Below are 21,551 nucleotides of genomic sequence, written 5' to 3' on the forward strand. Positions count from 1 at the left end.
CTGGGCCTGGTTCTAGGCCTGGTTCTAGGCTAACCAGTAGGTTTCCTTCCTGACCCTCCTCTCCTTGGAGTAACCGGTGACCTGGACCAGCTTTTGGACCTCTATGCTGCTTTTTGACCTTTTAACAGTATTCAGCACCAGACTGTTTACATGTACTGTGATCTTCCCATTGATTTTTTTCTTCCTTTAATAAAAAGAACATTAGTTCTTATAAGTGCCTACCACGTACCATCTCACTGGTTGTTTTAAAAATATAACCCGGATGCTGGACTCTTCTTCTCAACAGGAGTGTGTGTGTGTATGTGTGTTTGGTGTGTAGAGGTGAAGAGGAAGGTTCTCTGTGAAATCAACCCTACTAGCAGTCAGTTGAACATCTACACATGGGCTCTCTTTTCCCTCATGGCCCACACTAAATGTGTCTTGGTTGTCTGCTAGTGATGGGGTAAAACAAGTTGTATTCTTTACCTCCTGAGACCCTGAGGAAGCTTTAATCAGTTTTTCACTTCAAATTCATCTTGATAGAATCCAAGTTCTACAGCACCGCTGGTGGGGCACAGAGCACAGCGTTGTCCCTGGTTCAGTTAGATATGCGCCCTCCCTTGGCTGCAGGCAGGGGCAGGAGGGGTCATAGGCTGTTTTCTCACACTATGAAGAATACCCCTCTGGCCTCCCTTTTTTTCCTTCATATTAGCACTTCTTCTCCATCCCTGCCCCCTCTCTAGAATCTGTCTCTCCATCATCTCATCCCCATTCCCAAACTTTGGATCTTCTCCCAGCCATTTCGTGAGTCTTGGAAACCTTCAGGACTTTGGTAGGTCACGGTTGTCCTTGTTCTTGCCATTTCTGCAGACAGGTAAGAGGAGAATAACTGCTGTGGGTCCTCAAGTTTGGGTGTGTGTGTGTGTGTGTGTGTGTCTGTGTGTGAATATCCGCGGCAACCTGCACTGAGGACCAGCCTTGTCTCTGCTATCTGCATGACCTGAGATCTTTCAGGAATACTAGCTATCTTGCATTGGGAGGGCTCATTGTCCACCAATACTTGATGTATGTCAAAACTTTTGGGCCTCATTGTGCAGAAGATGTGTTTTTTCCTCCTAACATTGGCTCAAATTATGAGTCCCTGCTTGTGACATGTTTCTGTAAAACAAATCATTCCAAAACTTAATGACTTAAAAACCACCAAATCCTATTTATTTTGTTTGTAAAGTTATCACTTGGGTAGGTCCAGCAGGGATGGCTGCTCTTCTGTGATGTCCGGGATCCCAGCTGCAGACACACGTGGTCTGTCTATTGCACCTCTCCCCCATGGTGGTTTCAGAGTAGGTGGCTCAGGGTTCTAAGGGCGAGTGTTTCCAGAGAGCAAGGCAGAAGCTACAAGGACTTCTTTGGCCTAACCTCAGATGTCATGCAGTATGACTCCTGCTGTATCTTTTTGGCCATATAAGACCAGTACTGATTCAATGTGGGAGTGGGCTATACAAAGGCGAGACTATTAGGACGCAGGGACCACCTTGCTGGCTGGCTACGGCAGCCCCCTCCTATTCAGTTTCCAAAGATCAGGCAAACTGACTTTTTATTGCAAGTTAAATTTGTCTAGGATCTGACACCACTGGACCCAAAGGCTTCCATGGATACGCACCAGAAAGAAGAGATCAGGACACACATTTTCTATGCTCCTTCCAGCCACTGTGTTGTCTTTATTCAATGGAGTACTGAATTAGAGGCAGAGAGGGTTTGTCCTCTGGCATTCCATTTTAGAGAATGGCAGTTATACTATCCGCCCTGGCTCTCGGAGAACCCATCTTGGCTCTGTACACTCAGTTTTTCAGGTTGTACCAGAGAGGGAGGAAATTCTGGATGCCGGCTTTAAAATAATAGTAAGGCATCCAGACTGCTGTGAAACTAGCAGCTCCCCCGTCTCAGCTCCCACCATCATGCTGACCAGTAACAAAAGAAATAAGTGGAGACTACGAATACTAGGGTGTGGGAAATAATGCTCACATGCTTAAGATGCACCCGCTTAGGTCTTTTAAAAACCAATTGTGCTAAAGCTTTTATTGCTCTGTCACAAAATAAATGGAGCGGACATTGATTCCAAGGTCATTGTGAATTGATATTTAACCATATTAATAAGTAATGCAAGTTTGACTGCTAGGAGGAGGCTTGCCGGGAAAGGCATCACAGTATACTGAATGCTTGTAAACATTAGTACAAGTATAGAGTAAGAGAGACTCCCCTACTGATGCTAGATAGGACCCAAGTTCCTCTCTTTCTGAGGGATGAAGCACTAAGGATTCGTCTCCATGTTATGTCTGCTAGGGTATAATAGACTGCCCTAAAGAAGAATGGATTCTGATTTGGCTACTTGTCTCAAGGTGATATTGGTTCTCCTCCATGTTTCTGGTTCTTTGCAAGGTGGGCTCAGCGTCCAAAAGGGGGTCCTCCAGGATGGCCTGACAGAAAATGCTGCCCCCAGTACCAAGGACATGAAATGAAATGGGCTCATCACTGAGACTTTTTGCCCCATTCTCTTCCCCAGGTTCACCTTTGCAGAGAATGCTTTCCTAACCGAAGGGGCTGCATAATCTGCAGTAAATCGGGCTCTCTGCCCCACCTTACTCCCACTTTGCTCTCTGTACCTATGCCTTGTGTCCTTCTCTGTCACCTCTGCCAGTAACCAGAAGAGCAGCAGTGGCTGCCTATTGGTCACCTTTGGGCAGATCAGGTCCCGGTGGCTAGTGCCACCAGCTTAGCCCTCCCATCTCACAGCACCCCCCCAGGACTCCATCAGAGGACAGAAGAGACAGTGCAATAACAAAGCGAGGGGGGCTGCGGGGAGCCCTGGCATTTCGGGAGCTGGGGATCAGGACTTCCTGATGCTCTGCAAAGAGACCGCAAATGCGATGATGCGGAGGGGCCATTGCTGGGGACACACGTCTGGAACCAGAATCACACTTGGCCGTGGGGATCCTAGCCTCGCACTGGGCCCACACTGCAGGCTGGAGCACCCTCCAGTGGGCTAACTTACATCACATGGACGGGGACGAGGTGAGCCCTCAAGGACAGCTGTGGCTGCCACCCTGCCTCAGCCGCCGCCTGCATGGCACTCAGCTCCCCATCTTGGGCAGCCTCGCCCTCACCTTGGGCAGCCCGGCAATGCGGTGAGATGCCCCTCTGTCTGTGGCTGATACTCCAGTCTCAAACCCATGAGTCTTGTCTCACTGTTTCCCAGGGAGGAGGGTGGGTCAGTGTGGCAGCTCCTCTGCGGGGACACAGTGTGAGACGAGGCATCGCAGCAGAGCCCGGCCACTGCCAAAGCAGGAGGGGCCAGCAATCAGACGTTTTCTAGGACATCCAGGGGGACAAGGCCTCTCTTCTTTCCACTGAGGACTCTGATAAATCCATCTTGCTCCTCTTCGGAAGTCACGCAGATCTGAATGCCAAGGAAGGAGAAACATCAAAGTGTCAACAAGGAAGAAATTAGGAGCTGCTTGAATCACAGTGGACTGAGGCCAGGAGCACCAAATTGGAAAAGGGAGAGCAGTTTCAAATAGTGGGGTGTTGGAGGGGGGAGGCTGGCTCTGTAAGGAAAAGGTTGAGTAAATATTAGGCAGAACCTGGGTTTGGAAATAGGCCTAGGTGCTGAATATTTTCTGAGTTTTAGGAATGAAGTTTTACAAATGAGGACCAATAAAATGGGGTTAATCAGATTGTGTCCTCCTGAAGAGTCACTGTGAGGACAGAACGATATAATGCTCACAAGAGAACCTAGCATGTGGCACACAATGAGTCCTCAATACTTTATTTTAAAAGATACAGACTAATAGCTACCATTCAGCAGGCCCCGGTCATGTGTTTGGAAATTTATACATATGATAACAGGAAGTCAAAGGAAGCTATACCATTCCTGGCCCCTAGCAAAGCAAACAGACGCTAACACCTCCCCTTGCCCAGCTGTGTGGGACTGAACAAGAAAGTGGTTAAAAATCTGTTTGTATGCCCTTGTCATCACCACTGCCATTTACCACTGAAAGGCTGAAGGATGGAGAGAGTCAGATGGAAATAAGAATTTTTTGCAAAGTTCTGTGAGTTTCAGCCACCTGACCTGCTTCCATGTGTGGTAGGTTAGATCTTAGGTTAGAGTCCCTAGAAACAGCCTGAGGCATGAGAAGTGGCTTGTTGAGGGTGTGCTCTCAGGAGGTGGGAAGTGAGGGAAGCAGGAGGGCGGGGAAGGAGCTGAGCAAGGGTGAGGACTCAGTTGGAGGTGAGCCTCAGGCTGATTCAACAGGGAGCTCTGGAGTATGAAGTGGGCTGAGGAGTGTTCCCACCTTGAGGCAAAGGGTCTGGCTTCTTGGGCCCCCTGTCAGTCATTGGCCACTGGCTGACTTGGGTGTGAGAGATGTGACCTGTCAGGTGAGGCAGCTCTTGGTCCACAGAAGGGCAGTAGCTGGATAAGGGACAGCTGTGAGTTGTCCATCAACACAGCAACCAGGAGATGGGTGTACCCACCTAGTGAGGGGGTTGGGAAAAGAGCTGAGCTTCATTTGTGACTCCCAGCGCTTAGGATATACAAGGGACTGGTTTCTGGTTCAAGTTTCAGAATCCTAACGCTATGATAAGCTTGACTGGAAAGAAGCTCAGATGGGGAAGTAAAAAGGAGTTTATCTGTATTTCCTGAAGGCCAGAGGTGAGCTGTGAGAAAGAAATAGCCTTGGTGCCATGTTAGATCCTGCTAGAGCATGATGGGCAAGGTGGCTGCCAAAGGGAAAGTGAACCACCTGATTTTCAAAAGCTAAGACCTGTCATTACCATGCCAGAAACACCACAGACAAGGGACCCTAGTGATGGGCAGGGAGTATATGTCTTGAAAAGAACCCATAAAAATGCCTTGAGAGCACGATTTACCTTTAAAACCGTGACAAAGACAGAATTTTCTTCATTGTTGAAATATGCCTGAAATTCAACAATCCTTACTATTAGACCAACCAATCCACATCAGTGAAAAACTTTAAAACTGATCCCTTGTGCAGATTTGTTCTAGATGCTTATTTAAAAAATTTCCAGTTGAAATATTTAAATAAAGAAATGAACATGAAAACAGTTTGATGACGTATATACACACAGATGTTGTATCATGTTGATGTCAAATATGGAGAACACTGGGCAAAAATCAGAAAACAGAAATTCTGGCCAGAGCTCAGAGCCTTATGCCATTAGCTTAAGTCATAAAGCAAACAAACCAAAAAAATGACTGCAGTCTGGGGTCTCCATTAGTTTTTTGGGTCATTTTCACAGTTTTCCTGATTTACATTAGTAGTAAATTTCAGTCTCTCTAGCAGAAGCCCACTGACAATTCAGATGCATGTCCATATATATATATATACCCCAAACCTTTATTTTCCCTTTTTCTTTTTCAAGATTTCAGTGTGGAAGAGAAACAGTGCTTGGTAGAGGCAATGGAAGAGTTGTTTGAAGGTGTCTCAAAAATAGGAGGCCAAGATGCACAAATGTTTGTACTTTGTTGCATGCACTTATTTCTTCTGCACCTCCTAGTTGGCATCCCTGCAGTGATTTGACTTGGGGAGACCTTCCAAAGGACGAGGAGTTCTATACCCACCACGCACTGCTTGGATAGTCTCGGGGGAAGACAATGGGGACACAGATGAGGAAGCTAAAGGAAGTTGAAAAAGATGAATACAAAGGGTTGAAAATAGGTTTCAGCAGTTGTACTCTTCCTAGAAATGAAGAGTCTAGGATTTAAATTTCTGATGGTAGAAATACATCACTCTCCAGGTTTGAGAACCTGCCATTTTAGGAAGTGATAAAAAAGTTTGAAACATTTCCTTTCAAGATGAAGTGGAAAGATGAGCCCAGAAGATTACGGGTAGAAGAGGGTGGGAGGTGAGGCAGAGGCGAACTCCTTTGCTTCGCAGGGACGCAAATAGGGTGACCAACTTGTCTTGGTTTGCCCGAGACGTTCTCAGTCTTTGCACTGAAAAGTCCCACATCCGAGGAAATTCCTCAGCTCCAGATAAAGGAGACAGTTGATTATGCCAGCAAATGTTTTACTGGCCAGGCCATGTGAAAGATATCTCCAAGTGTCTGCGGTCCCTTGATTCCCTACTTTCTGCATTCATTCATTCATTCATTCATTCACTCACTCATTTTCCAAGTTTTTATTGAGAGGCCCCTATGTGCTAGCTACCACTCTAGAAGCTGGGAAAGAAAGGCAGATGCCTGCTCTCATGAAGCTTATTGGGCAGAACTGGAAGGAGAGATATTTCATGAGTAATTACATGTGTGGTGAGTGCAAGGGCCCTATGTGTTTTAATCCCTGATTATTTAGTACACTGACAATATAAATCATTAAGTTTTTGAATGAATGAACTCATGATGAAAAGGGTCCCTTTGCTGACCTTCTGACCTATGTCTTTGACTGGAACTGGGGCACTGGCCAACCACTGAAAACATCACCAGCAAGAATTAATTTAATTAGGATTCACCTGAGTCATGGGAGGTACACATGGACAAGAGAACAAAAATCAGGGCTCTGCCAAATGGGGAAAGGGCAGAGATGACTACTGGTACCAACCAACAGTTGGGTGTTAGATGATTTTCAGTAGAAAAAGGAAGCTTTATAAAAACTGGTTCTTTTTCCTCTCCTGTCCTCTCCTCTCCCTTCTTCTCCTCTTGTTACCTGATATCCTTTTTCCCCTCTCTTCTTCCTCCCTCTTTCCTTCTCTTCCTTCCTTCCTCTTTCCCTCTCACTCTCTTGCCAGCCAGACTTCTGAAGACTGGACTATTTCCTTCCCATTGCTGACAAATCCTGGCCTGTCCACTCTGCTTGCTGACAGCATTGCCGACTGCCTGGTGGACACCACGTGTGCAGAAGGGATGGTATGGGCATCTCAGTACCAAGGTGAGTATAGCACATACAGAACACTAGCACCCACCATACTCAACAGAGCATCTCCAGTAGCCTAGTGCTTACTTAGACATGCAGCCTGGATATTGCCAGCCCCTGAGCATCACTCAGACTTTGCATTCTTTAATTAATTAATTTCTTTTTGAGAGATGAGGGAGCATGCATGCACTTGTGGGTGGTGGTGGGGGGGGAGCAGCAGAGGTAGAGAGAGATTCCGCACTGAGAGTGGAGCCCTACGAGGGCTCCAATCCCAGGACCCCGAGATTGTGACCTGAGATGAAACCCTGAGATCTTGACCTGAGATTGTGAGCTGACTTGGGTCAGCTACTCAACTGATTGAGACACTCAGCCATACCACTTAGTGTTTGTTATTAATGATAACCCCATTCACCCATGTTTTTGCTCTGGTTTCTGTGTTTATGGCTTTACCACTCTCCTCCTCTCACTTCCCCTACTCCTATGGGAGGAGACTAGATTTTTCCCCATTCTTGTCTCTACTTGATATCTTGTCCTTGACCCACTCCCTGGCCCTCTGCTTCTTCTCCTATGTTGTCTCTAATTCTGCTCCCTGCCAGTTAAGTGCCCCTCTTGGCTCAGTCCCTTCATGGTCTTGCCTAGCTTAAGTCCTACAATCTAACCCACTTTGGGGAGCACATCTGCTAATAACATCTAAGGTTCCCCTGGCCTTGCCTCTCAACTCATTAACATTCAACTGGGCTGCAACTTAAAACAGATGAGCAGTCATTTTATTTGAAAGGATTTCTTGCCTAGTGCTCTGGACTCAGTCTTCCCTCAAAATACCTATGAGGAGATAGGACATAGAGGGTGGAATGTCCTGAGCACTGGGATTGGCAGCCATTTGGAGGCTGACAGGCACTTCTCTACAACCACTGAGTTGTAGAGAACTCATTTGATGCCTGAAGCAAGTTGTTCTGTTGGATTTAGGATGAATATTCAAGGCTGAAAGATAGCTCCTCCTCCAAGGTCTGCCCAGGCCACAGAGATTCTGCAACTGCCCAGAGCAGAAAGCTGGGCAGCCACTTTTCCCTTACTACTATGGGCTCTACTTTCTAATGTGGGCAAAATACATCTTTTCCTTGTCCTAATTAATACCTCTCTTTCTATATTTATTGATGCATTTATTGGAGTGGTCCTCTAAGAAGAGGAAATGACAGGAAGTAGGAGCACATTAGGAGACACCAGTATCTCCTGGGAGGTGAGACCTCATCAGATAAAACAGTGGGTGGGAATGGAGACAGAAAGACCACGGGGTCTTGCATGAAGTAGGAGGTAGCTTTGCACATGTTCCAGAGCTGAGAATGTTGAGGAAAAAAGCAATGGCAATAGCAAATCCTAACTTGACCCGGCAGACCAGCATTGGATAAAGGCCTCTTAGATAATTGAAGTTAGTGTAAGAGCCATGCATAATTACCTGCTCCCCCAGCTGAGGATACCTGAAAACCCATGAGTGAGCTCTGAGTTGCACCAACTCTGGTCCACTCATCTTTCAGCTGGGAACCCTCCACTCTGCACCAATCATTCCTTGTTCTAGGATAAGTAAATCATTTGCATTAGACACTGTTGGTTAATGTCAATGGTGTTAATCTGTTCTTTTCCCATGCAGCAGAGCTCTAACTTTTGTTCTGTTGTCCATCCTTACCCTACATGACTTGGGTGAATCCTAATTGTCTGAATCTGTTCTGATTCTCCTTGCTAGTGATTCTCATGGGACCCGGTTCTAGCTAATGAAACAGCATGGGGAGTTCTGAGGTAGTGTGTTTTCCTCTTGAAAGAGATACATTAAGAAGAAAATTCCTTTCTTCATCTGGAAGGGATTCTTGGGGTGGCTGCAGCCATCTGTGACCACTAGAAAAGGTGGCTAGTATTTCAAGGATGGCAGAGCATCAGGCTGGAAGAATCTAGATCTCTGACCATGGAATCAAACTGTTGAATTATGAATCCCAGAACTTCCCTGTATCCAGGCTTCTCATTATGTGAGTAAAATCCACCTTATGAGGTTGACTCAATTTGAGTAACCTGAGATGTGTAACAGCTTCTGCTGTTGTAACAAATTACCACAAACTCAGTGCCTTTAAACAAACCAGTTTATTACATTAGATTTCTGTATGTCTGATGTCTGGTGGGCTTGGCTAGTTTTCTCTGCTCTGGGATTCATAAGGCCAAAATCAATGAGTCAACAGGGCTTATTCTTTTCCCCTCCTTCCTTACTTCTTTTTCTCTAAGAGAGGATTAATTCCAGGCTCATTTAGGCTGTCCAATCCAGTTCCTTGAGGTTGTAGGACTGAAGTCCAGTCCTGGTTTCCTTGCTGAGTCGGGGATCATCCTCAGTTTCTAGAGGCTGCCTGCAGTCCTTGACTTGTGGTCCCTTTCTGTATCTTGAGATCCAGTAAGTGTAGTTTGAGTCCTTCTCACATTTAATCTCTCTCTGATCTACCTTTCTTCCGTTTCCTGCTATCTCTCTTTGACTCCAGCTGGATATATCTCAATGCTTTTAAGGGCTCAAATTGGAGGGCCTTGCACACAAGGCCCTTGAAATTGACTGGAGCTAGCCAGCCCACACAATCTAGGATATATCCCTATCACAAGGCCCATAATCTTAATCACATCTGTAAAGTCCTTTTTGCACAAAATCTGGATTAGTGTCCTATGGTTTCTGTAACAAATTATCACTAAATTGATGGTTTAAAATGACACAAAGTTATCTTGCAGTTTGGGAAATCAGAAGTCCTTAAATGTGAAGGTGAAGGCTGAGCTGCCAGAGAATCTGGTTCCTTACCTTCAGCCTCTAAGAGGCATTCCCTGGCTCCTGGATCCTTCCTCCCTCTGCAAGGTCAACAGCATAGCATCTTCAAATCTCTCTCTATCTCTCTTTCTTACTTCAGCTTCTATCCTCCCATTTACTTCTCTGACTCTGGCCCTCTTGTCTTCCTGTTCTAAGGAACTGTGATGACACTGGGCTCACCTGGACAATCCAGAATAATTTCCCATCTCACCATCCTTGACTTCACCACATCTGCAGAGTCCTTCTTGCCGTGAGAGGTGACACATTCAGTTTTGGGGATGAGGACATGGGGCTGTTGTTCTGCCTACCACAAGGCGAAAGGATCAAAACTATTCCTGTCAAACACTAAAAAGTCCTGTGGGCGATATGTGCATATGTACGAAAGAAGAAGCTATTCTTGAATGCCATAGGTTGAAGGAAGACTCAGCCTTGACGTTTTAAGGAGAGCATCTCCAGGTGGAGAGAGGATGTGAAGAGAGGCAAAGTGAACATTCTGTGGGCAGAAGGGGGTTGGTGTAGAAGAAAACACTACAGGCAATGCACATTCAGTTCAATCTATGCTAGAAGCAGTGGCCGACTGGATTGAAACTTCAGAATATGAAAGGAATTGGGGCACTATCTGAAAATGTTCTCCAGCAGGAAGCGGAGAGTGATGGAGTCGAACTCAGTCGAGAGGTTAAAATTAGAGGGGATCATGGGGGAAGAGAGGAGAAATGAAACAAGACAAAACCAGAGAGGGAGACAAACCATAAGAGACTCTTAATCACTGGAAACAAACGGAGGCTTGCTGGAAGGCAGGAGGACGGAGCGATGGAGTAAAGGGGTGATGGACATCAAGGAGCGCATGTGACGCAAAGAGCACTGGATGTTATGCAAGACTGATGGATCACAGATCCGCACCTCTGAAACCAATAACATATGTGGGTGGAAATTGGCACACCCTTTTTAGAAGCCATTTGGTCATATGCATCAAGAACTGGAAAAATCTTTTATCTGTTTTTCTATGAATTCTAAAGTCTATCATAAGGATGTAATCAGAGTCACGGAGAAAAGATTTTACTTTAAACATGTTTGTTGCATTATCAATAGTTTAAAAAGTTAAATAAAAATAAAATTAAAAAATTAAAATGGAATATCTAACAACAGGAGAATACTGAAATGCATTCTTCTACATCCAGACTAGGGGTTGACAAACATTTTCTGTAAAGAAGAAAATAGTAAATATTTTCGGCTCTGCAGGCCATATGGTCTTTGTTGCAACCACTCAACTCAGCTGTTCTAGTGTGAAAGTAGCTTCAGATGATACACATATGAATGAATATAGCTCTGTTTCAATAAACTCTGTTTTAAAAACAGAACCAAATTTGACCATAAGTCAATATGCCATGGTTTGCTAAACCGTAATGAATGTGATAAAATGTTAGAGAACTGATAAAAACTGTTTTGAGAAACGTTTAATGACTAAGTTAAACAAACAAACAAACTCAGAACACTAAATAGAATATGATACACCAAAATATTAATTATAAGAAAAGTTTGGTAGAAAATATACCAAATTGTTTTTGTCAATAATAACTTGATGCTTGAGTTACCTGCTATTTTTATTTTCTTCTTTATATATTTTTTATAATTTTCAAATTTCTCCACGATAAATACATTTCAGTTTAGTAATCTAAAAATAATTTGCTTATTTTTCTTTAAAAGCTTCAACATAATACAAAGAATCAATAAAAACAGTTCTATTGGGATGGCAGAACTATGGATGAATTTCAAGAAATACGTTTAGGGTTTAATAAGAATATTTTTTAGATTTTAAAAATAAGGAAAACAAACTTTGGCATTAGTGCAAACTCTAGTTGTGTTCACAACGAAAGGATAACTTGATTCTCTTTGGAAATAAGAGCTCTGTGAAAAAATAATATAATCATTATGAGACAAATTAACCCCAGAGGCAGAAATGTGATTTGATCAAAGAGATGCTTTGCATTTGTTTTCAGAATTGAATTTCTTCTATTTCCCTGTTAAAGAGCATTTGTCTATATTTTTAGAGTTGCAAATACCATACTGGCTATTTTCTGATGTTTACTAGGTAATTTTAGGCAGTGCTGGCCATTGCAGATGAATCTGGAGCTCACTCTAGATGGTGCCGGCTGCATGGGGACCTTGCTATGCATTGGACGGTGGTCAGGCACAGTGCTGGCATTTTACATAGGGGATCATGTTTCACCCTTACCCATGTCAAGAGGGAGGTGCAACTATGCCGACTTTACAGATAAGAATGCTGACATTCAGAAGTGACTTTGCAAAAATCACACGGGATATGCTATTAGGTTAAGCTCTCCTCATTTTGACCAATATGTTTTGAAATTTTACACCTAAACTAATTTAGGACACTAAATGATTCGGAGCCAAATTTTAAAAAAATTTCTTAATAATAGATCTTTGTTTTTATTTATTTGTTTTTAAGATGCTCTCTTTTTGTAACATCTTAATTTTATTTATTTATTTTTTCATGTTCCAAGATTCGTTGTTTATGTACCAGACCCAGTGCTCCATCCAATACATGCCCTCCTTAATACCCACCACCAGGCTCACCTAAACCCCATCCCCCTCCCCTCCAAACCCCTCAGTTTGTTTCTCAGAATCCACAGTCTCTCATCTTACATCTCCCCCTCTGATATACCCCAATTCACTTTTCCTTTCCTTCTTCTAATGTCCTCCATGTTATTCCTATGCTCCACAAGTAAGTGAAACCATATGATAATCGACTTTCTCTGCTTGCCTTATCAACAGGACAGGAAACAACAAGTGTTGGAGAGGATGTGGAGAAAGGGGAACCCTCTTACACTGTTGGTGGGAATGCAAGTTGGTACAGCCACTTTGAAAAACAGTGTGCAGATTCCTCAAAAAATTAAAAATAGAGCTACCCTATGACCCGGCAATTGCACTACTGGGTATTTACCCCAAAGATACAGATGTAGTGAAAAAAAGGGCCATCTGTACCTCAGTGTTCATAGCAGCAATGTCCACAATAATAGATCTTTAAAATGTACATTTTCTCTTAAGTGGCTGACGTTTTTCTAAAACTGGTTGCCATGTTGATGCCAAAGATGGAAAATAAAGAATTTGTATAGGGCTAGAGACCTCAGTGCCTTTGTCATTGGACATAAAAATGCCTTCAGTAGCTACAGGACTACATGGGATTTGAAAGTGAGAGAATGGAAATGAAGGTCATTCTCAAACTTCAGCTTTGATCCTGGGGAGTTTGTAAAGAGAGAGATTCTTTGCCTTTGCCCTGAAAAGATCTGCTTCCACAGGTCTGGGATGGAGTCCAGGAATCTGCATTTTCCACGATCTCCCAGGTGATTATGATTCAGGTGGTTCAAACCACACTCTCAGAAACACCAGGCTAGACAAATACTGGGGATTATGGAACTTTTTTAAAGGATCATGGGTGGATTCATTTGGTTCAGGCTGAAATGCTGTGTTATATCTTGAGCATGTCTAATTGAAGAGATTGGGTTGTATGCCTCTCCGCCACCCACCCCATGCTGGAAGACTGTACTTCAACCATGGGAGTGGAGAAGATAGGTGAGAGCCCATTTCCAGAAAAGACAGTTTTGGAGACTAACAGTCAAGGAATTGGTAGGAGTCACTGAGTTGATGTTCTGCTTCTGGAAATTGATCAAGTTGAGCAAACTTTAATTTGCCTTCTGCTTTCACTGACTTGTATATTAACAACATAAAGACAATGTTCAATTTAAAGTGAGGAAGCATAAGATTATTTTGAGGGAAAAATCAAACATGCTAGCAAAATTATTAACACTCTGCCAATAAAGATGGATATTCTTCTTGAATTTATTTCCTTCAAAAGACTTTCCAAACTTTTGCAACAGGGAGGATACAGTTGGATACACTTGGAGAAGCCCTGACAGGGAACCCAGCTGGGAAAAGTGTTCGTTTGCTGTGTGGGGTGTGTGTGGCATTAGAGCTGAGGTCTCAGTGTTATGAGGATGATTCCATTGCCTGAAATGAAAGATAACCCAATAGGGCACTTACAGGAGTAAGACTGTTTCTAAGGAGTTCTCTGGTCCCAGGATACTTGCCTTAATGACATTCCCTTCCCTGGGAGCCAAACTATGCAAATGGTGCGGTACAGCTCAAAGTTGGTGCCACCTTGTCCAGGGCACATGGAAAGCATTTTGGCTTGAAGTTTGCAGACCAATGTTTAAGTTCTAGCCTGGGGGTGCCTGTGTGGGTCAGATGGTTAAGTGTTTGTCTTCTGCTCAGGTCATGATTTCAGGGTGCTGGGATCAAGCCCCATGTTGGGCTCCCTGCCCAGCAGAGCCTGCTACTCTGTCTCCCCCAGAATAAAATCTTAAAAAAAAAGTTCCAGCCTAGCTACTTACCAGGTTTTTGTCCCCTTGAGCAAGGGATATAACCTTTATGAGCTTTTGTTTCATCATTTATAAAATATAAATAGTGGTTAATTATTCAAAAAATTCACAGGACATGTGTGGGATCTCAAGTAAAATGTTGTAGGTATATATACTCTATAAATATATGTATGACATAAATAATTAGCAATAATAATGATGATCCTTGTGATAATTATCACTGTGGAAATGTCCAGGACTGTATTAATTTGTTCTTTCCTTCTCTGTGAACCAGGGGCTAGATATAAAGATTTTTCTTTTAAACAGTCGTAACAAAAAGGTAAATCATTATTCTTTGAGAGTATACTTGTTAGTTTGAAGATGATCAAGTATTTGGCACTATGTGTGGCACATAAAATTGTTGATCAAGTTAGGTAAACCAATTTTTAAAAATTTTAAATCAGATATAAAGTAAGGTAAATATAAAATAATATGAAGTCTTATGGGACTTAGAAACTGTCTTTGTAGGCAATTGCAAAAATGACATTCAAGATGTCTTTTGGGCAATGCTATCGAACTGGGATAGTATTAAAATAATTATTATTAGTCTTTTAAAGATTTTATTTATTTATTTATTTGAGAGAGAGAGAGAAATAGCACATGACTGGGGGGAGGGACAGAGGGAGAAACAAACTCCCCACTGAGCAGGGAGCCCAATGTGGGGGTCTCGATCTCAGGACACTGAGATCATGATCTGAGCTGAAGACAGCCGCCTAACCAACTGAGCCACTCAGGCACCTTGGGATAGTATTAAAATTACTAATACATTGTTCATTTCTTTTTCATTTTCATTCACTTCTTTGTAGGGTGGGCCTCATCATTTCCAACTAGAGGCATAAATTGCCTCAGGAAATATTAAAATTACCATACCAAAAGTGGATACAGAAAGTAATGGATACACCATTAGAGTTAATGGTGAAACTTTATTAGGAGACTGAAGAAATTTCTGGTGTCTGATTTCTCAAATCATCCCCAAATACACCAAGAGCAAATGTGGAGGTCTTCATGTATTATTTTTACTTTATAGTGAGGATACAGAATCTCCCGTGAGAGAAGTTGGGAGTCAGAGAAGTAGGGGCAGTAGGAAGCCCTCTCTCTGCTGGAAGAAGGCAAAGAGAGGCAGAGTTAGGACAAAGAGCTGAGCTTTGTGTGTCTTGTCACTTTGTGTCTGTCAGCATTCCAAGAGTGAGATGGGGGAGCAAGAAGCAAGGAGCTTAAAGACATACATATGGAAGGAGTTCATTCCTCACTTTTTAGGAAACTGACAGCATCATTCATTTGCTGTTGCCTGTTGACCCTCACATTCAACATGGCTCTAGAGCAAGATGGTGCCAGACACCTCTAGATTAGATGTATGGAAACATCCAGGCACTGGTGTGAGATAATCCGTGGTTACCTCTGTCCTGATTATGTTTTATGCAGCAATGTGAAGGTGTCTTGGATTCCAGTGAAAAGGCAGAAACTTGGAGTCTGGACAAGGAGACCTTATTTAGAAGGGTTGCTGTGACTGGAGGTAAATGCAATGAACTGTGGAACCCTCAGGAAGTAATAGCAAAGTATTCCTAAGAGAGTACAAAAAATTAACCATGCATTGGTTCAGGCCAGCACAGAACCAAAACTGGAGTAGGTGTCCACATCAGAGACTAGCAGTCGTCAGAGAAAAGGGACCAGGCCCAGATAGATGCCCTTACCCTGCTGCCATAACGTTATGTATATTTCCTCTTGTGAACACATAGCACTAAATGAGTTTCTGAACATTCTGGTTTTGCAGGTTTAGATTCTGCTACACTACATAATACCACCAGAGTGAGTATTCTCTTTTCTCAAAGTGAACACTTGGACTATGACCCCATTCATTCAGATTTATGGGTGCCATTATGTTTGTTAGTGGTTTTTTTCTCTGTTTTGGTGGTACCTGGTATGTGCTTGCATGCTTTACTCACCTGATTCTCCTTCAGTGTCATCTGCCCCTGTTCTTTACACCCGAGGAAGGTCCTAACACATCTAAAGATCTTCTCATTTTGTTGTACTCTCTGAACAAAGTTGGCCGGAAAGAAGCCAATCCTGTCTTGAATTTTCCCCTGGAAGGAAAAAGGACACATGAGTCCACAATTGTTTCATTTGTTGTAATTACATTTACCAAGTGATTCTTTGTTTTGTTTTGTTTTCTTTTTCTTTCTTTCTTTTTTTTTTTTTTTAAGAAAGAGGAATACTTACTTTCCACCAGTCTTCATTAGTGTCTTCTAGAAGAGTAATCATGTCTCCTGGCCTATAATGAAGCGTGAACGGGTTGAGTGGGGAAGGAGAGGGGGGAGAAAAAGAAGATGACACTTCAGATTCACAAGTAATAGTCTTTCATTTACACAAATAATCCTAAAATAAATAGAAGTAAAATAAACATGACTTTTTCTCAGTTCTTCCCACCCAAGAAAATAGTTTTGTTATACATTCAAAACAAATACTATTTCCATGTTGTATTTGAAAAAATAATATAGCCTTATTTTTTAAAAGGATTTCTTTATTTTGAGAGGGAGGGAGAAGGAGAGAGTGCAGGGGAAGAGGCAGACACACAGGGAGAGAGAGAATTCAAGCAGACTTCTGCTTGAGCACAGAGCCTGACTTGGGACAGGATCCTACCACCATGAGATCATAACCTGAGTCAAAATGAAGAATCAGATGCTTAACCAATTGAGTCACCCAGGTACCTCAATATTAGCTTTATTTTTATATATAGAGAAGGGTTCTTTATTATTTCTGGAAGTTTCCTATTCATATTTGCCACTTCTGTTATGGATGTGATATTATAATAGATATTTCTAAGAATATTATATTCTGTTTTTAAAAACAGTATTTCTTTCCTTTATTGAGTTCTTTCCCCTAGAATTGGTTGGCCTCCTCTTTTATTGCTTTACCTTCATGTCAAGGGATTTTCTTCAATATCTGTGTTTCTTGGTTGTTTCTCTTTTTTTCTTGGTTGTTTCTTTATATTAATGGCTGAAAACAGAGGTAGATGGGTGTGGGCAGCTGGGTAAGCTTCTCTGCTATTACATGCTTCTGAGTCTGCACTGTCTCTCTCTCCCAAGTGCAAGGGGTAATTTCTAGTTCTGCTTAAAAGAGCAGGGAGTCTCAATTGGGGCCTATCATTTTCAGATGCTTGAAAACGTAGCAGGCAAGCAGTGTGGGGTCTCCTACCACTACCCCAATGGCTTAAACAGGAGGGCTTTCTTAACCTTTGTGAGGGGAAGATCAGTTTATTCTCCTGTTAAGTACACCTGTCTTTTTCCTTCCCTCCCCTTGCTTTCTAGATGGTCTGGGGTCAAGAGTTACCTAAACATAGCTCTTTGTCTTTCTTAGACTTCTGCACTCACACAGGCATAGGTTCCTTTTCTTCTGAATACAGCTGTTCCTTTGATTATAGGGTCAAATACCATTGCTATCTATTGCCCATTAGAACCAGTAATGTGGTGTCATGAACACAGCTGGGAGTCTGTGTCAGTTATATGTTGCTGTGATAATGCTGTGTACCATACAGCCACAAAACAATGGCTCACTCCCATACCTGAGTGTCGGCTGGCTGTTGGCTGGAATGACTGGGGAGACTTGGCCCTATTTCCTGTTTCCCATACACCAGAAGGTTAATTTGCACATTCATACCAATGCCAGAATTTTAAGAGCAGCAAATGGAAACACACAAAACACGTAAGGCCTTCAAGGCCAGGGTTGGAATTGACACACTGCCATTTCTGCCTTGTTTTATTGGGCAAAGCATGTTATGAGACCAGTCCAGATTCAAGGGATGGGACAGCGGCTCCACCTCTGTGATGACAGGAACTGTAAGGTCCCACGGCAAAGGATAGGAGTATAGGAAAAGGTGAAGAATTTGGGTCATTAATGCAATCAAGCTATTGGCGAAACCCTCATGTTCTTCAATGAATTTGCTGGGAGTTCAGTGTCTCCTTGAATGTCCCCCTACTTATACCTAAAAGTTACTTTTTCCTGAGCATGTTTTGGTCTCCAGGCATCTTCACTGTCCTCAATTCTAGTTGCTGTAGTTTTCCAGGAACTTTTCAAAATGTTGGGGTCTTGGATAGTATTATTTCTTGTTTTCTAGTATTGTTTGTGGAGGGTTTTTTAAAAAAATATATTTTTGGACATTTCAAGGGATTGAAACAGGAGAGGAAATAGATCCAGGGGTTCATTTGGTATTCTGATTCAATCTCCTCTGCTGTCATTTTCAATTCTCAGTTAATATCTATCTTCGTAGGGGACTCCAAATAGAACAGGCTTGTTACACCTGAAGCATTAAACACAAGTGGCATTTTGGTATTTCAACAGTCACAGTTCGGTGCTGATGCCATAGAAAGCGAGATGGCTGAAAATCACTCTTTTCCCAGGTGAGGGATTTAATTAAGCAGCAAGGATGAAAGCTGATGTAGAAAAATCTTTCTCACTCCAGCAGATTTTACTTAACCTAATAACCTAAGAAACAATGTGTTAGCATCAAGTCCAGTGACTTTACTGATGGCTTGGTAGAAACAGGAAGTAAGGAAAAAAGGTGGAGGTGAGGGTGGGGGTGGAGGCACCTTTTCCTAAGGGTGAGAAAGGATACTGCCTGGATCTAACTGCTGGTTTTACAATTTAGATAGGGAGTCACTCTTTACCATGGCCATAGGTGAGCTGTCCCTGAGCATACGACCCATGGTAACTAAACCACATATTAGAACAAGGCACTCACTGGAACACAAGCTATAATTTTATGAGCAATACCAAACATCCTCTTGACAGCGTGATGGGGATTGTCTTATCCTATAAAAGAGCACTGCCAGGACCAGAAAACTGCCTAGTGAAGGAGGAGAGTTACATTCAAATATATATTTTTTCTTTTTTGTTATTTGTTTACCCACTCATTCAACAAATATTCCAGAATACTGACTCTGGGTAATCTTTGGAGAATAATGTCCTCACTGGAGTTAATGTTCTAGTGAGAAAGATGGATACAAATAAGCACACAGAAAATAGAACATTGAATATGGTTATAAATACTAACAGGAAGATTGTATCTCTAATTGATGGATGTATAATTGCAAATTGTCATAAGGGCTATGAAGGGAATAGATAGGATGCAGATATAAAGCATACGGGTAGACTCTTGATATTAGCCAACTACTCTAATCATCTGGTGAAGACAGCTAATGTCTCTTTTTCACTGTAGGCAGGAAGTTGCCCCAGGCAGCACTTGAATCCAAGATAACAATGCTCTGACATCTCAGTCAGCAAACCCATGGCCCATGGGGTTTGCCCTGCTCCTTGCCCCTACCCCACATCCCCCACCAATCTTGGCACTCATTCCACTGCACCTTCACTCAGACTTAGACTCCTTTTCAAGGTGGGATCCAGGACTGTGGATCTGAGGAGGCAAGCAAGATAAAACAATATGAACAATATGTTTTGTCTTGACCTAGTTTTGAGACTCTCATTAGAGGCCAGTCAGTTTCCCTTAAGCAACGTGTTAAGCCAACACCCCAACCTCTTCCCTTTGGACTCTCACAGTCCAGGCCATGATGCCCCAACCCTGTCTGCTCCTGGGGCCATGTACCAGATAACTAGGGACAACCCTTATGCCCTGGAACATGTGAAATTTTATTCAGATTTGCTAATCCACAGGGATTCTGGGAAACCAGCTAACCCTGGCTGCTTGCCATACATAAGCTGCCCCTATAGCCTGGGTGTGCAGATTCCCAGCTGCAAGCTTGGGTGGCCCAATGTGGCCACCCCTCCTTATCACCTGTGAGTCCTCCACTCAACCGGTTCTCAGCTTTGTTCTCTTCTCCTGTCTGTGGTTTTGGTGCACGATATCCTGCCATCAAGGAATTAAGTCCAAACATTCTGCTCCCTTGCTCCACATAGGGAGAGCCTGTCCATGGTTCCTGGAGGAATGGAAGCCCAACGCCTAAAAATCCTCCTTCCTGTGGCTGGTCTTAGGATGGACACTGCCAATGAGTGACTCTCTTCCCCCAAATGTTTCAGGTTTCTATGGCCGACCAGGCCCCTCTTCATGGAACAATTCTTTCTCATTTTGGGTTCTCACACTTCAAAGTCCTGTGCTGGCCTAACACTTACTCTCTTTCTTCCAGGAGACCTTATGTTCCCAATCCATAATGTGCAGATTTTATAATTTAGCTCTATTTCCAAATTCCTGGAGATGAACTTGTCAGGTTCCCAAATATTTTAAAAAAGTTTCCCTTTGTTTAATTCAATCAGAGCATCCTAAGTTCAGGTAAGCCTTTTGCTGTACCCAAGAATCATACATGTCTACAATATAATGCAATTCGTAAATGATAAAGGGATAAGTTTCCCTTTTGGCATAGACTGATCAGAACACCACAGCTGGCCTTTTCTTTTGGTTTGCTCAGTAACATAGGTCTTGGATCCAGAGGATGATTTTCAGAAAGTCTTGACATGATGAGGGAACTCTGTGCTACCATCACGAGTAGGAACAGAGTAACAACAGCTAAGTGCAGAATCACGGCTCAACAGTGAGGGGACCATGAGTGTGTGTGTTTGAGTCTGTGTGTGAGAACAGGATGGCTGCTATCTGGTTCATTTTCCGCAGTCCTCTGCTTCCCTCATTTCTCAGTTTTTCATGTGGACAGAGGAACCTCTTTCTTTCACCATAAGGGAGACTGGTTTTAATGACTTAGAGGGCATGGCGCCACAGAGTTGTATGGATAATGCCCACTGAGCCCAACCAGCTTCAGAGAACTATTCTGCAAGGTGTATGGCCATGGTTTGGTCTTCTAGAAGGTGGGAAGGGAGTTGTCCTGAGGACCTCTGCCCAGTCTCTCCATTCCGCACTAGCACCACAGATTCCTAGGAGTTTAGATGCTAACACCCCTGATGAGGTCACAGCATTTGAGAAGTCCCTTCTCCACTGAGACAACCTGAGACCTCAGACTGGCCCTCAGCTGGGAGGCACAGAGAGAAGGAAGGATGTTCTGGTCTCTTTTCACAATGTTTTGGCTATACTGTATATTCTGGAATGCCAAAGACATTTATCTTTCTTTATTTCTCCATCTTTGCCTATTGAGCCAAAGGAAATTATAGGACATCCAGGTATTTTTTGAATGCTTGTGGTAGGTTTAGGTATGTGTCGAGTGTACAAGATGAGAAGAGTCTTTGAAGCATTGTTTTTCCTATCTGTAAGGTGAGGAAGAGAATAGTACCTGTCTCATCAATATTTTTGAGGATTGGGTGAGGTAATACTTGTATAGCATGTTTAGATAAGCCCACAGCAGATGGTATGGTTGTTAAGACGTATTTATTACCCTCAAGATACTGGTACTCTTTTTTTTTTTTTTTTTTCATTCCAAGTAGTTAAGAGATTTTA

At 42.9% G+C, this 21,551-nt stretch overlaps 1 protein-coding gene across 1 annotated transcript in view; it reads right to left on the minus strand.

Moving 5' to 3' along the window:
* Positions 1-1,112: 1,112 nt before the first annotated feature.
* The window catches only part of STAC (SH3 and cysteine rich domain), a 143,912-nt gene continuing 123,473 nt past the window's right edge, over positions 1,113-21,551 (minus strand). Inside the window, exons 9-11 of the mRNA XM_059162150.1 lie at positions 16,382-16,433; positions 16,108-16,245; positions 1,113-3,433 (exon numbers count right to left, since the gene is read on the minus strand). Coding sequence (XP_059018133.1) covers positions 3,335-3,433; positions 16,108-16,245; positions 16,382-16,433 — 289 coding nt within the window. The 3' untranslated portion in view covers positions 1,113-3,334. The remainder of the gene's footprint in view (positions 3,434-16,107; positions 16,246-16,381; positions 16,434-21,551) is intronic.

The sequence above is a fragment of the Mustela lutreola genome, chromosome 2 (assembly GCF_030435805.1).
Source record: "Mustela lutreola isolate mMusLut2 chromosome 2, mMusLut2.pri, whole genome shotgun sequence".
Classification (NCBI taxonomy): Eukaryota; Metazoa; Chordata; class Mammalia; order Carnivora; family Mustelidae; genus Mustela; species Mustela lutreola.